The following is a 16,394-nucleotide window of genomic DNA, read 5'->3' on the forward strand; positions in this document are numbered from 1 at the left end:
TAATGCCAGAGGAAGATAAGTCTGGAATGAAATGTAGTCATGTTATGGTCTGTACTAATATTTCTCGTCCTTGTGTATCCACAGGTTCTCACTCACTAATGGCTTTGGCAACATATATAGTTGGACAGACACCATTTCCTGAGTTCAGTGCTGTGCTGATGTTGGATGATCTGGAAATAGCATATTATGACTCAACCACATGGAAACCTGTCTATCGCACTAAGAGTGATTCAAAATACTATGATGAGGAGCAAAGTGATGCTGGTGTTGTATTTCAAGACATGTATAATAGCATGAAAACTCGGGATATTTATGTTAAGGAACACCTCAATAAAACAGATGGTGAGAACTATACAATATCAGCATTAACAAATAATTTAATAACAGATGTAGCTTATGTGTTTTATTTATTTTATTAAAAAATCCGATGTAAGACTTTAAGATGGTAATCATAAAGTCCAGAATATTCATTTTCAGTTCACTAGATTTTATATTGTGTCAGTGTCAGAGTGAGGACTAATAAAAATATTTTTTTCTTTTATTTGAAGGTGTACATGTGTATCAGAGACTTTCTGGATGTGAACTGTTGAATGATGATAAACCAGGTCCACTTCATTCCTGGGATGCTTTTGATGGACAATGTATAGAGGAGTTCACCTATGACCTGGGAAAAAACGATATCCATATGAAAAAGCCATGGATAATATCATGGGACCAAGTAAAATGGCTTCATATACAGTTATGTGAAAATGTTTATCATCCTATTTGCATTAAAGTTTTGCGAAGGTACCTGCATTTGGAAAAGAACAATGTGATGAGAAAAGGTGAGAGAATCAACCTGATTATCTTCAGTATAATTAAGATAGAAAAAAAAGTATAATCAACAAATATGACCCAGACAGCAGTACTGACAGAAAATGCGTGCCTCTGAATGCGTAATGAAACATGAGAATCACAAATAAATAACAACAGTAACACTTCTCATTATTCTCTGTAGTGAAACCCAGCGTGAGACTCATGAGGAAGAAACTCCCAGACTCTCAAGGGCTTCAGATCAGCTGTCTGGCCACTGGCTTTTACCCCCGTCACATTAACCTGACCCTGTTCAGAGACGATCAGCCTGTGGATGATGATCAGATCACAGGAGGACAGATTCTGCCCAACGGAGACGGAACTTACCAGATGAGGAAGAGTTTAGTGATCAGCGATGAAGAACTACGTGAAGGACATAAATACAACTGTACAATGAAGCACCTCAATCTGGACAACAAACTGGACATTATATTTGGTAAATAAAAATGCCCAAACCAATAAGCAAACAAACAAAATGCTCTTTTTGATATCAACAACATAGATTTAATAATAATAAAAACTATTTCAGTACATATCTTTAGCTTTTGTATTTATTTTCCAATTTTTTTTTTTTATTCACCACAATTTCAGATACAGATAAATATTACCCAGGAGGATCCGTCAGTCTGTTTGTAGTTATCAGTGTGCTGGTGTTAATGTGTGTGGCTGTTCTCATAACTACACTCATCATATGGAGGAAGAGACGTGCTGCTGGTAAATGTTATACAGTCCAGTTCACTACGTTTGATGCTCAATTAGAAAATGAAACCAAACATCATGTTCCTATAAGAGGCTCTTTCAATGTTTACCATGTACAGTTTTGTGATTGTGACTTTTCTGGTTTATTTCATCTTATTCAGGACAAGGCTCTGAGACGTCACTGACTAAATACTCCCCTTCATGTGAGTATACTATGTGAAATGAAGTCAGCAATATGTTCATTTTAAGTTTAATTTTGGAAAATGTCTAGAAATTGAACCAAATGAATGTTTTATTTATTTCAGCCTCCACATATGATGAAAATTGAGTCTATGTAATGCATTAAATTAAAAAATCAAGTCAACACATGGGAAAATGAGCATTTCGGGGAGTTTCCAAGATGATTCCTTGATTGCACATGTTATGATCAGCTCTGCATTCCCAAATACTTAAATTGACTTGTAACACGGTTGCAAAAAAGACTCCCGAGCCAGTGTCTCCGGACAAGATGGCCAGCCCCGGGCCAGTGTCCCCGGACAAGATGGCCGGCCCCGAGCCAGTGTCTCCGGACAAGATGGCCAGCCCCGGGCCAGTGTCCCCAGACAAGATGGCCAGCCCCGGGCCAGTGTCCCCGGACAAGATGGCCGCCCCCGAGCCAGTGTCTCCGGACAAGATGGCCGCGGCCACGTCACCTGAGCCCTCAGCAGAGATGGCCGCCGCCACGCTTGAACCTGAGCCCTCAGCAGAGATGGCCGCCGCCACGCCTGAACCTGAGCCCTCACCAGAGATGGCCGTTGCCACGCCTGAACCTGAGCCCTCAGCAGAGATGGCCGCCGCCACGCCTGAACTTGAGCCCTCAGCAGAGATGGCCGCCGCCACGCCTGAACCTGAGCCCTCAGCAGAGATGGCCGCCGCCACGCTTGAACCTGAGCCCTCAGTAGAGATGGCTGCCGACACGCCTGAACCTGAGCCCTCAGTAGAGATGGCCGCCGCCACGCCTGAACCTGAGCTCTCAGTAGAGATGGCTGCCGACACGCCTGAACCTGAGCCCTCAGCAGAGATGGCCGCCGACACGCCTGAACCTGAGCCCTCAGCAGAGATGGCCGCTGCCACGGTGTCTGTTCCTGTTCCTGAGCCGGCGTCTATTCCTGTTCCTGAGCCGGCGTCTGTTCCTGTGCCCTGGCCGCCTGAAGGGTCGGCTCCGCCCTGGCCACCGGCACCGCCTGCTCCACCCTGGTCGCCGGCACCGCCTGCTCCGCCCAGGCCTTCTGTCCTGCCGCAGTCTCCAGGTCCTCTTCCGCTCCACGGGCCTGGACCTCCATCCTGCCCCCGAGGCCGCCTCCGTTCCACCACCCTCCTGGACTATTGTTTCCTGGGGAGTGTCTGGAAGCCACTCTTAAAGGAGAACTCCGGTCAATTTTAACATTGAGCTAATTTTTTTGTAAATTTGGAGTGCTGTCAGTACAGAGAAAAACGACAAAAATAGGTGTTGCCTACACCTTGTTATCCTCTTTTTAAAATTTGCACCCTGTTGACTTCAATGGGGCAAGTTTTAAACCTGCTTTTAGCCTTTTAACATCCTTGATGTGTCATTACAAGTGCCCAGCCATGTTGAGTGATTCCTTCAGAGTGAACACGGTGAATCTGACTGCAGTAGATGTGAAAGATATGAATAAAAGTGAAGTTAATTCAGCCAGCGCACATACATGTATTTACATCCTGTTTTTGGTCGAAGTCCACAGTAGTCGATTGTCGAGTTCACGCGCATAGGTTTAGTACCTATGATCACGCGCGTGAACTCGACAATCGACTACTGTGGACTTCGACCAAAAACAGGATGTAAATACAGGTATGTGCGCTGGCTGAATTAACATCACTTTTATTCATATCTTATATTTATTCATATTTAACTTTTATTCATATTTAAGGGAGGGGAGGGGGGGGGGGGTTATGTAATGATTCATGTCTGTGTTCCTCTGTCTTGTCCCGTGTTTAGCAGTTCCCCGTTATGTTGATTAGTCTCCCCAGGTGTTTCTTATTTACCACGCCCCCTTGTTATCTTGTTTAGCTTGTTTGCATTTGTATTTAAACCTCTGTGCTTCAGTTGTTGTTTGTCGTCGTTGTAGCTGTGTCCTGTTTCTTGTTCCTGTCCTTAGTTCCGTTGTTCTGTTATTTGCCCTGGATTACCTGTTTGTTTAAATAAATTACTGCTGCACGTGTATTCTCTCTCCGCTTTCCTACCTCTTTGTTACTATATATATATATATATATATATATATATATATATATATATAAAATTTCTTTTCTCTCTCTGATGTTTTCTTTCTTTTTTTCCTTTTCTCTTTTTTTTTGTAATTTCTATTGTATTGTGAAACATGTATGTTCTTCTGTAATATGGAAGTTACTCATGCTATTTGTTAATAAAGCATAAAAAAAATAGCATTTGCTTGGTGTATATAATTTGGGTTGTTATGAAAATGACCATTAAACGATGAAGCCACAAAGGATGTAACACATGTAACGAATGTTAAACAGTTATAAAATGTTTTTAAAGAATAATATCACTTCATTAGTTTTCTTTTCTTGCTGGTCGAAAGGAGATTTGTGTTTTATCCAACCTGTTCTCACTCACAACTTCAAGGCATCTGATATTGTCTCATGTTCAAGAAGAAAAATGTGCATCCTTATACAAATGCCCAAAGTGCCCATAATGTGACATATTACTTTCAAAGAGAAACCTTTTCCATCAATAGACAGACGCAAAGGGCATGGATATTTATGCCAGAAACCAAGGGAAGATAATTTTATCATAATGATATATTTGGAGAAAGATTTTCAGTTTGACTGTGTAAGCTTAAACTGAAATTTCCACTCATGCGATAAAAAAATGCTGCCTGAAGAAGGGTTATGTATCTAATGTGTGACATGCCAAAGTTCAGATTTATCTTTTGAATGGTTGAATTCAGAATAGCATAGCATTATATGCTTAAGGCATCGCAGAAATAAACAAACAAACAAAACAAATTTCAACTGGTCGATAAGAGAGTCCCATGCTTTAAAGCAGTTGTTATTATTCCAGTGCCAGAAAAGTAGAAAATCAGGTTCTCACTGATGGTTTTCATCTCATACAGTCAATACAAAAAATATTCAGACACCAGATATATTTATTTTTACTGGGTGCAGAACACTAGTTCATTTATGTATGTATATCCATGTGAGGATAGCAAAATAAAGTAAACTGACATATTATACTGACACTTTGTCCTGACCCTGTTTTGCTTAAGTGTTTTTTCTTTAATTGCTAATGCATCCTTTTTACACGACAGACTGAACAAAATTAAGCATTTAATTGGTAATTGGTTGACTATTGGCATTATCTAATTGTGTACTTACATTTAACAGCTGGCAGCTATTCAATCTAATTAATTTGTGAGACAGTCTAACAGAAGGATGGCCAAAACAAGTGAAATATCAACTGAGTTCTTGTCATATTTTATTTATAATGAATAAACTGTGATAATGTGAGAAATGGAGCTGAACACGCAGCGCCGGATGAAATTCTATGAAGCCTCTATGCGGGTAAATAAGGGGAATTTATGTCGGTTGATAAAAACAAGAAGAAGAAGAAGAAGAATGTGAGAAATGTTGAAGGTGTCTGAATACATTTTGGTATGACTGTATATTGCTGGACAGACACAGTTTCATGAGTTCACTGTTTTGCTGATGTTAGGTGATGTATTATGACTGAATATCATGGAAAGCTGTCCACCGCATGCAGTCAAAATAATTCAAATGATGACAATGATGCTGGTGATACATTCATGAAAGACTGAACATTTTATTTTAAAATTGCACAGGTAAGTCCAAACCTAAATGTTGGTATTACCGGTAATCACCTTTCTTTTTAAATTTTTTCATCTGCCTCTTTTTGTTTAATGCCTAATTCTCTTTAGTTTTGTTTCTCTCTTCTTGCGGATTCTTGTGGTGCACACTGCTGTGCCCTGGTCAAGTTGTGAGCAAAACACTCAAACTGTCTAAAATCGCTGCTAAACAGCACAATGAATGCTGCAAGTGAATTCAATACCTGTCTGTAGTTATAAAGTATAGACCTAACACGTGTCACATTTGGACACAAATGAAACATTTAAACAGACATTGAAACAGGCTTCTATAAAACATTTTACTCTGCATTTACTCTTAAACTTAAAAAATATATAGGCCTATATAAAAAAATGACCCAATTATTAAACTTACCAGCAATGTTAATTTTATTTACTTTCATCAAAAGTCTCTGTGCCTACAATGTGTTTTCAAACCAAGGCATACATTGTTTTGTTTTTGTTTTTAGTTTTATCCAATTTTGCAAATAAGAATAGTAAAATATATTATATCCATTGTTTTCCAATGTCCATTTTGATTGGCAGGCATCTAAACCAATCCAATGACAGCCGCAGTCTTCAAAAGTGAAAGTAAAAAGTAACAAACGAAAGAACAGTTAAAACAGGCAATAACATGTCGTATCTAAGAGAAAGAACACTGTCTTCCCTGCTGAGAATGTGCCAAATGAACTTTGAGGGGCTGCTTAGTATCCTAACAATGGATGATATAGATCACAGAAAATTTTAGATGTACACATTTGACCCTGATATTAAACACTGTTGAAACAATGAAGGCCAGAAAAAGTTTCCATGCACTGCCATCAGAAAGGAGTAACATTGAGCATGAAGGAGTAACATTGAGCATGAATGAAAATGTACTTAATTCATTATATATATATATATATATATATATATATATATATATATATATATAATTTTATTTTTATTTTTACTTTTTTTTTTTTTGGTCTTAATTTTACTTCCAAAAGTTGAAATAACTTTTTCTTTTTCTCAGAAAATGCTGAAGCCAGATTGAATTACGTCTGTGCAACTGCACAGACCAATGGCGTCTCGTGTGCCCAAATGGGCGAGTCCATTTGCCATAAGCAGCCGCTGAGTGAGCAAACGGGACTCTGTGAGCTCACGTCGGCCCAGATCCTGCATGCCTCACTCTCCCCACAGCGAGAGGATTCCCCTATGCTGTTCACCAGCAAAGATCAGTGTCCCTCTTCCGGTGCAAGTGGCTTGGTCTCATTTGGAGGGTCCGAGGAAGATGACAGCAATGATCCTATGTCCCTGGCTGCATCAGATTTAGAGGAGTGGTCGAAACCCCACTAATGATTCCACTACCCTGGATAGAACAAGCAAGATGATTCCCGGCCAGGGTAGACTCCAAGCTCATCTGAGTCCTCTCCAAGGCAGTCGAGGAGCTGGGGTTAGACCCCTTTTTTCCCCCCAGAGGTGCATGAAGAGCTGACAAAGTTGTAGCCTGCCCCCTAAACAATCTCTCTCCAGACATCTCTGTCCTGAGCAAGTCATTCCCGCTGCCCTCACGTGTGGCCCATCCTGCTCAGGCCTGCCTCCAGATCACGGCGCCAGGTGTTTCTTTGTATGCTGCAGGGGGTATGTCCAATCCACCTCCAGCATCTTTGGAGGATGTCATCTTCCACTGGTTGCTGTTTCATTAGTTGCCACAGTTCTTCGCTGCTGAAGAACTTTCTTGTCTGGCCAGCCTCTTCTGAGGCAGGTGTTGATGAAAACCTGGATTCTCTTCATGGTAGTGGTGGTGGTTCTCCAGGTCTAAGCTCCATACAGCAAGACAGGCTTCACAATGATGTTGAAGACCCTGGTCTTGGTGTTGATGCGGATCTCAGAGGATCGCCAGACATTTCTCTATTGATGTTAATGCCCGGGCTTGCTGAGGTATCTGGAATGATGCTAGTCTTTCCCTGCATCCATTGGGTGTGAGAGAGAACTAAGACAAGTAATTTCCCTCGGCGGCCATCTTTGAAACGCCTCTCATGCAGCTATTTCAGTCATGCAAGTATAGCACCTATCTCTTTAAATTTAAAATCTATTTTACCTTTGCACAATGTGTAAGTAATATACATTTCTCAGATCTTTTTTTTTTTGTCATACTTCTGGTGTTTTACTTATTCTTTGTCGCATATTTTTTTATTTTATTTTATTTTATTCCTTTCCATTCTGTTTACTTAATTGTTTTTCCTAATCTGTAAAGTCTGTCAATGTAATGATTGTATTGCCTCCACAAATAAAATAATGTAAAGGTACGATCAGCTATGCCAGGTCAGTGTTTCTTCTCGAGTTCTCCCTGCCTATTTCTGGACACATTTTGTGATTAAAATGACACACAAGAACAGAAAATCGACCACCTGTTTGAATAAAACAGAGTGGAATAAGAATAACCAATATCATAAATGTTTTATGTTTTTAAACCCTGAACTATTATCATTCTCTGTAAATGGCTATTTAAATGTCTGTTTCATTTTTATATCTCGTCTTTATAAGCACTTTATATTTTTTGCTTAAAGAATTAAAAAAATGCAGCACGGTCGCCTCATGAGAGCTTTGTTCAAATATCTCAGATCTAAGATAGGTCTGAGAGCTCCGTCCTTCTTGGGAAGTAACATTACTTCCTCGCACGAGGAAGTAACGGCTGTAAAAGCCTGACTCACTCAGAGAAGGATGTACCAGCTCTATCGCCCCCTTGCACAGCAGCTTTTCTATTTCTGCACAAAGTAGGTGTGCTACTTCTAAATTCACTCTCGTCTCGGTCCGTGCTCGAAAGCGCGGGGGACGGCGAGCGAACTGTAGTGAATAGCCCTGCTTTACAGTATTCAGCACCCATTCTGACACACCCGGAATCGCTTCCCATGCTTTTGCATGCATAGCTAGGGGTAGAATGGCCTCTGGGTTCTGATCACCGCACTGCATGGGGTCGAGAACCTGTATCAGAGGTATCGGCGCGCACACTCTCGATGCCTGAATAGGGTGGCTCGCTGACAGCGATGGCTGGCCGCTTTACACTCAATGACTCGATCACTTTGGACGGAGAACATTCTGTGGCGAGAAAAGCCATTCAGAGAAGTTTCTGGGAGCTGTTTTTTTCGGAGCAGTTTTGGGCACAAGCTTGTTCGGGGAAGTTGTTTGGGTGTGGAGGTCTCCTGTTGAAGTCTCATTGGGGTGAAAGCCGCCATTGAAGTCTGCTGGATTAGAGTTCGTCTGTGGGAATCTGCTGGACTGATTTACCGATTGGATCTGCACTGCGAAGGGCAAGAGAAAGATAAGTGAATTGATTTCATCTTACAAACATTCGAAAAGCTTGAAGAGGATGCAGTGAATGTAAATCTGACTGTTGGGGAAGCTGTGTGTTTCAGAGTGTGTTGAAGAGGAATTGAGGATTGAATATCCCCCACGAGAGTGTAACGAATGGGTTGAGGCCTCTGATCAGCCCTATTGTGTGAGTGAATTGCAGTGCTTTTGCCTTATTGATACACATTGATTCATTGCTGTGGATTTGAAGTGAATACGAGTGCGGTGTGCTTTTGCTGAGAAGCGGCCCCAACCCCTGCTTACACGTTTGTGAAAAGTTATTATACCTGCTCTCCATTAGAATCCCAGAGTGATGCAGCTGAGCTGGTGAAGTATCTTCTTGTGTTTTCCTCTCTCGGGCCGTCTGAGCTCTGAGTACTATAATGCCTCGCTGAAACCTCCTCTTAATCCACTCTCTCTGTTTGCGAGCTCTAGGAAGGAACATATTGCTGTGGAAAAATCCTTACCTTCGTACTTACCGTCTGAGCTCCGAAGATATACAGCATTGCTGGCGAAGCCGCCCATGTAAATCACTCTCTCACTAATGTGCCCTGACGAAAGTGTCTATTACTAAGAAGAACCCCTATCTGTTTACTTACCGTCTGAGTCCTGGAAGTATGCAGCATCGCTGGTGAAGTAAGCTTTTAAACCACTGTCTCACTACTGTACATCGATCCAAGTATTGTGCACTGCGAAGAATCCTTACCTTCTACTTACCGTCTGAGTCTGGAAGTATGCAGCATTGCTGGTGAAGTAAGCTTTTAAACCACTGTCTCCCTACTGTGCACCGACGAAAGTATGCCGCATCACTGGTGAAGTAACCCTCCAAGTTCGCTCACTCACTACTGTGTATCGACGCAAGTATCCTTGACTGAGAAGCATCCTTACCTGCATACTCACTGCCCGAGTCCTGAAGTGAGCCGTATCATTGGTGAAGTCGCCGTCAGGGCGAAACTGCGACGTTAGATCAGTACCTACCCGTAGCTGGAGAAGACCTAGAGGACACTGAAGTAGAGGTCTTCACAGTGAACCCGAGACCCGTCGACCCGGGACCCGACCCGGGACCCGTACGGGTTCGGGTCTATATTTTAAATGATCAGCCGGGTCCGGGTCGGGTCCGAATCTATTTATTCGGGTCCCGGGTCTGTTTAAACTTGTGTGTAATACCCGTGCGATCGGAGTCATTAGATCAGACTCGGAGAAAACCTGGCCGTGATTAGACACTGCTTGTGTTTTTTTGTAACTTGCAACTTGTAAAATTAGGACACTCAAAATAAATTGCGTTAAAAAGCATATTTTAGGTTGATCCAGCTAGCGTGCATGTGCAGTCTCAAGCGCGTGTCATGTTTCTATGGCAACCAGTTACCAGAGCTTCAGTGAGGGACCGCCAAACCGCGCTTTAGATTTTACAATATAAATTAACCGTCTTGTTTAATCTTAAAGTTTTAGTGGTCATGACTCAGACTCGATGCAGAGCAGAGAGCACGGAGATGATAGCAAATAAATAACGTCAGCGGCCACGGCACTGAACGAGCAATCGTTATAACGTTAGTTCAAAAGGGCAAACAGTCAAAGTTATTATGCGAGTTAACTCAAGTCAGAATGTAAGTTACATGTGCAAAGTTGCATTTGTCATCCGTCACCGTGACATCAAGTGGACTTTTGAAGCTGAAATAATGAGTGGATTAAGCTTGGACTTGGAATAACGAGAGGAATAACATGAATAACTTTCTTGTCGGAGGATTGTAATGCATGATCACAGGTAACGTTAACGTTACAAGGAAGGGAGAGGAGACTACTACGCTACCACGGCTCCTTAAATTAGGTAAGACAAAAAGTTGTATTTTTAGCAACAGGTTTATTGACTTGTAATAGCAGTTTAAGGTGGAATATGTGACAATCGGGTCCAGTCGGGTCTGTGTCTTCCCGGCGGTTTCGGGTCCAGCTTTCAAATAATAGACGGGTCCAGGTCGGGTCCGGTTAGGCATTTCTCGGATCTGCACGGGTCCGGGTCCAGCTTTTGAAATAATAGACGGGTCCGGGTCGGTTCGGTTTAGCACATTACGGGTCTCTTTCGGGTTCGGGCACGAATTTTTGGACCCGTGAAGACCTCTACACTGAAGTCTATCACGCTTGTGCTCATTGATATATTGTGTTCAATAAAGATTGTTATTCCTTTGAAATTATCTCTTGTCTGCATTGTCCATCTGTTGCGGACCTGTGGTGTCGGCTCCTCACGGTGGTGTTTAAGTCTGGGGTGGCTGGTCATACGAGTCCGCCCCGGCCCGCACCGGTGACATAAAGTGGCGTAGTCGGCAGGATTCCCACCGTGAGTTGTAGCGGCCACAGGTACGCGATGGTGGACGAAGAGGCACCAGCGGCTCGTCCGCAAGTCATGCCGATCTTTATGGGAGCTCCCTGGGCACATCGCTATGGAGGGCCAGGATCGGAGTTGGGCTTGCATGATTGGAAGGCACAGACGGAATATCTGGCCGGATTACAGGGACTGAGTGCATTACAGAAAGTACAGTTTGTGTTGGGATCTTTGGAAGGAGAAGCCAAAAGGGAAGTTCTTGCTGCATCGGAAGCCACACGGGCTACCGCGAAAACTATCTTCGATTTCTTGTCAGGATTCTCTACCCCGGTGGCCACTCTTCGTGCCCAGTTTTTCAACTATCAACATGGGCCTAAGCAGACTCTTCGGGCATTTTCCCTGAAATTGCGGGAGCAGTTTGGCCGGCTGAAGGGACGACAGGATCATGGACTAGGTGAAGGAGATGTCTTGTTACGAGACCAATTTGTCTTGGGGCTGCGCGAGGGGCCGGTACGTCAGGCCCTACGACTCCAGCTTCGACGAGACCCCACTATGACCTTTGAGGCTCTGCGACAAGAGGCCTTGGCGTTGGAACTAGACCAGGGAGAGACGACTCGTACACCGGTTTGTGTGGCAGCAAGTAGTGCCAGTGGACCCGCGCCTGTCGAGCCGAGTGATTGGAAACAGAAACTGAGAACTGAACTATTAGAGGATGTCAAGGGACAGATGGCGAAACTATCTCGGAACCTGTTGGGTGAACTTCGTCGGGGTCGAGTCGAGGGCGGATCGATGATGAGAGAGAGGTCGTATTCGGTGGAGGGGCGAGGTCCTGTGCGCCGCCCCCTACGTCCTGTGGGCCCTCGGTTCCAGTGGGATGACCAGGGAAGGCCCATCTGTATTAATTACGGAGACCCGGGACACATCAGTCGTCAGTGTGGGCTCCGTCGGGGTTCTCAAGGGGGTTTTTAGTCCCACCGGCCACTGTGGGTCAACTTTGTGTGACCCTCCTTCTGTTCCTGCTTTACGAGATGACTGGGTTGGGCGTTGTCCCACCGTGGAGGTTCAAGCTAACGGAGTCACGATAAATTGTCTGGTCGATACAGGTTCTCAAGTTACATTATTCTCGGAGAGTCTGGTCCAGGAGTTGTTCGCTGATCGTCGGCTCCAAGCAATGGGAGCTTCCAGGCTGACTTTACAGGGGGCAAATGGTCTGGACATCCCCTACACTGGGTACATCGTGGCAGACTTTCTGGTCCGAGGGGTTCCCGTCCAACAGAAAGGGGTCGTTATCGTCCGAGATCATTGCTTGGGCATGCATCGAGCACTCCTAGGGATGAATGTTATACTGGATTGCTGGGAGGAATTGTTTCGGGGCTGGCCGGCTCGGACGTCGCTGTCATCGGCGAGGCAGGACTGGGACCGAATTCTGGCCGATTGCCGAAGAGTGCACGCAGCTAGTCAAGTGGAGGAGAGAGAAGACATCGGTCGAGTTGCCTGTCGGTACGCTTTATCTGTCCCAGCTCAGAGCGAGACCATTCTTTGGGTGCGAGTGCCTGCAGGACCCCGTGGGTCGGGTACCTGTGTTTTGGTAGAGCCCCATGAGGACTGTCAGCCCATCGAAGTGGCTCACGGGCTGGCGGTCATCCACCGAGGGCGAGTCGCAGTAAAGGTGCGGAACGCCCATCCTTACCCCATGCTCCTTCGTCGACACCAACGTCTGGTCCGAGTTTCCTCGGTACGTCCTGTCCAGGTTCATGAGCATCAGGATGTCTGCTTCAGGCAGGTGAGCTCTGCGGTGGTGGAAGTCGCCGTCCGCCCAGTTGAGGCAGAATCGGGCCCTGTGGGAGGAGGGGTGCTGACCCATTTGATGGGAGAGTCCCTGAAGGGTGAGAATCTGGAGGAGGAACAAGTGTTACAGTTTCAGGAGCTCTTGAGAAAATGGCAACATGTGTTCTCGACCCACGAAGAAGACTATGGCTGCACAGGGGTAGTAAAGCATCAAATACCCACCGGTGAGGCGACGCCTAGCCGAGAACGGTACCGTCCAGTGCCACCCACTCTCTATGCCGAGGTCCGCGCCCTGTTGAAGGGGATGCTGGAGGGAGGAATCGTTCGAGAGAGCAGTAGTCCGTGGGCAGCGCCAATTGTTCTGGTTCAGAAGAAAACGGGAGCTTGGAGATTCTGCGTTGACTACCGCAAACTTAACAGCGTAACGAAGAAAGACGCATTCCCGTTGCCACGGATTGAAGACTCACTCACCAGTCTCACCCAAGCGGCGTGGTACTCAACATTGGACCTGGCGAGTGGATACTGGCAGGTGCAGGTAGACGACCGAGATAGAGAGAAGACAGCCTTCACCACCCCGTTTGGGTTATTTGAATGGGACCGGATGCCGTTCGGCTTGTGCAATGCTCCTGCGACCTTTCAGCGCTTGATGCAGCGCTGTCTAGGAAGACAACTGGTCGACTCGACGCTGGTCTACCTGGACAATGTGATCGTCTTCTCCCCTGATTTCCGCACTCACCTGCACCATCTAGAAGAAGTGTTCAGGGCCATGGAGAAATATGGGCTGAAGCTTAGGCCAGACAAATGCCAGTTATTGCGGAAGGAGGTACAGTTCTTGGGGCATCGTGTCAGTGCTGCAGGGATATCCCCCGACCCGGAGAAGGTGGCGGCGGTCCAAGGGTGGGAGCCGCCCCGGACAGGGAGACAGGTGCGGTCGTTTCTGGGTTTCGTGGAATATTATCGACGCTTTATAAAAGGATTCTCTGGGCTTGCTAAGCCATTGAACCAACTCCTTGCTGGTTCCGGACGTGCTCGTGGCAAAGGCTCCCCGTCGGTGCACTGGGACTCTACCTGTGAGACCGCTTTCCAGAACCTCAAGCAGGAACTTCTGAGGGCCCCTATCTTGGCCTACGCAGACTTTACCCAGCCGTTCCTTCTGTACACTGATGCCAGCAACGCAGGTTTGGGAGCCGTGTTGGCCCAAGAGCAACAAGGAGTAGAGAGAGTGATTGCATACGCAAGTCGAAGTTTACATCCCGCAGAGCGGAACGCGGCGAATTACAGTTCCTTCAAAATCGAACTACTGGCAATGAAGTGGGCCATGGCGGAGAAGTTCAAAGATTACCTGTGGGGAGCCAAGGTGACGGTGATTACGGATAATAATCCGTTAGTACACTTGCAGAATGCCAAGTTGGGGGCAGTAGAACAACATTGGGTGGCACAACTGGCAAATTATGACTACCAGCTTAAATACTGACCCGGCAGAGAACACGTAAATGCGGACGCCCTGTCCAGACTCCCAGCCACCCGGAGGGACGACCAAATGCCCCTTTGTACCCCTGGCCCCGAAGACGAGTTGCGGGTGGCAATGGTGGAAGCTCCCGGGACCTTGAGGGATGTTCCGTCCAGTTGGGGGTGGGACCCCGGGCGGTGGAGAAGGCTGCAGCAGGGAGATGCAGACCTGTGTCAGGTTACGTCGTACCTTAGACAGGGATACATGCCGAGGGCAGAGGAAAGGCGGGCTCAGACGGCGGGAGTACAACAGCTCCTAAGGCAGTGGAAGAAGCTGCGACTTACAGAAGGGGTAATCTGCCGTTCGATGCGAGATCCCAGAACACAGGAGACAGTACATCAGGTGGTGGTACCGGAGGGCCAAGTCTCGGAGCTATTGACCGCATACCACACCCATACTGGCCATCAGGGCCAAGAGAAAATGCTGTCGCTGTTGAGGAGGTATTTCTACTGGCCTAGGATGGAAAAGAAAGTTGAGGAGTTCGTTCAGAGTTGTCCACGGTCTACGTTGTTCAAACGCAGGAAGGAAGCCCGAGCCCCACTGGTCCCCCTGCGGCCTAAAGCACCTCTGCACATCATAGGAATCGATTTCCTGACTCTAGGTCGGCCGACGGATCGATTTCAAAATATCCTGGTGATGACTGATCTATTCACTAAATACGCCTGGGCTGTCCCCACGGTAGATCAGACGGCAGTTACCACAGCCAGCTGTGGTAAGGGACAACCGGCGCCCAGGGAAGGGGAAACTCAGCGATCGCTGGGAGTCGACGCCATATGTGGTGGAACGACGACAAGGGCCTGATGCTCCAGTTTACTCGGTACGGCCCGAGGGGAAACCAGGACCGATACGGGTGCTCCATCGAAACTTGCTCTGTCCATGTCCGAACTATCCGCAGCTAGTGGCCAAGGCCCCAAGTGCGCCACCCGTCCCAGAGGTACCCATGGTAGGGTGGGCTGTGGTCCCGAGGGACCCTGAAGTTGAACCAAGAGTGGCTCCGCCCTCGCCACCCCGACGATCTCAGCGGGACACCCGAGGACAGCCACCTGAGAGGTATGGCCAGGGTGCGATTTGTGAAAAAAACAGAGGGGGGGATGTTTTGAAACATTTTTATTAATAAAAATAAATCATGAGAACAAGAACTTCATTCACTGCATTTGCTGCTCTGGACCCTTTTCATTGTTCCCAGCTAGCTAACAAGAGTTTTCATGCTGAAAAATTACATACTATTACAAATATTTGTACTTGGTGACATTCTGAAAAGCCGTACATGGATCAAAGCTAATGGACAGGATCAGATAAATCAGAGTCTAGATTCTCTGGCCGAGCCCGAATTTGACCCGACCCGGGCCGGGCCCTTGATCCAGCACTTGTGTTACAAAATGCAACACGTCACGTGTCATGCTCAGCGTCTCCTCCACTCGCACGCATCACACCGGCCCGGGATAATAATCTTTAAAAATATTTATTTTGTTTAAAAAATATTCTATATTCTAAAACCTTGTTGAATTAAATTAGAGTTGTAGCCTACTAGGACTACTCCTCCTAGGCCATCCAAAGTTCATTCTTGTTCATTTTCTGTGTTCATCTTTTTTCACGTTTTATTTTTATTTTATTTTATTTATTTTTTACGTTTCTTCTTTCAGATCCATTTGCGATCCATTTCATTCTGAATAAACAAACAAGGCAGTTTACATGATTTGTCCTTGTTGCATTATTCATTATGATAATAATTAATAAATGCACGCACAATATCCGTGAACTTGATAAATGTTGCAGATATGTTTTACTATGCACAAACAAATGCCTTTCAACTTATGTGTGCAAAATTCAGAAGCAGTAAATGAATGTGCAGCAATTTGTACAAATAGAGTGTCTGTATAGGCCTACTATATGTGTTGTAGCCTAGCCATTAAATAAGCTCATTTAGTTTCATATTTGTTAAAATATTATTGTTATTTTTTTCCATCTATGTTGATTTATGAAAAGTGAACAGCAGCACGAGTAAGATAGGATGTGCAGT

The 16,394-nt window shown here is 45.4% G+C and overlaps 2 protein-coding genes across 2 annotated transcripts in view; both read left to right on the forward strand.

Moving 5' to 3' along the window:
* The window catches only part of LOC307174334 (major histocompatibility complex class I-related gene protein-like), a gene marked incomplete at its 3' end in the record, with an annotated part of 55,354 nt that overhangs the window by 11,822 nt on the left and 27,138 nt on the right, over positions 1-16,394 (forward strand). The gene's annotated exons all lie outside the window — the stretch shown is intronic.
* Positions 90-1,771, forward strand: LOC307174335 (class I histocompatibility antigen, Gogo-C*0203 alpha chain-like; the record flags this gene model as incomplete). Its single annotated transcript, XM_079898096.1, has 5 exons — positions 90-342; positions 549-824; positions 998-1,288; positions 1,444-1,566; positions 1,713-1,771. The coding sequence occupies exons 1-5, from the start codon at positions 99-101 to the stop codon at positions 1,769-1,771; spliced, it is 993 nt and encodes a 330-aa protein (XP_079754222.1). The 5' UTR covers positions 90-98.

The sequence above is a fragment of the Squalius cephalus genome (genome assembly GCF_949319135.1).
Source record: "Squalius cephalus genome assembly, chromosome: 16".
NCBI lineage: Eukaryota > Metazoa > Chordata > Actinopteri > Cypriniformes > Leuciscidae > Squalius > Squalius cephalus.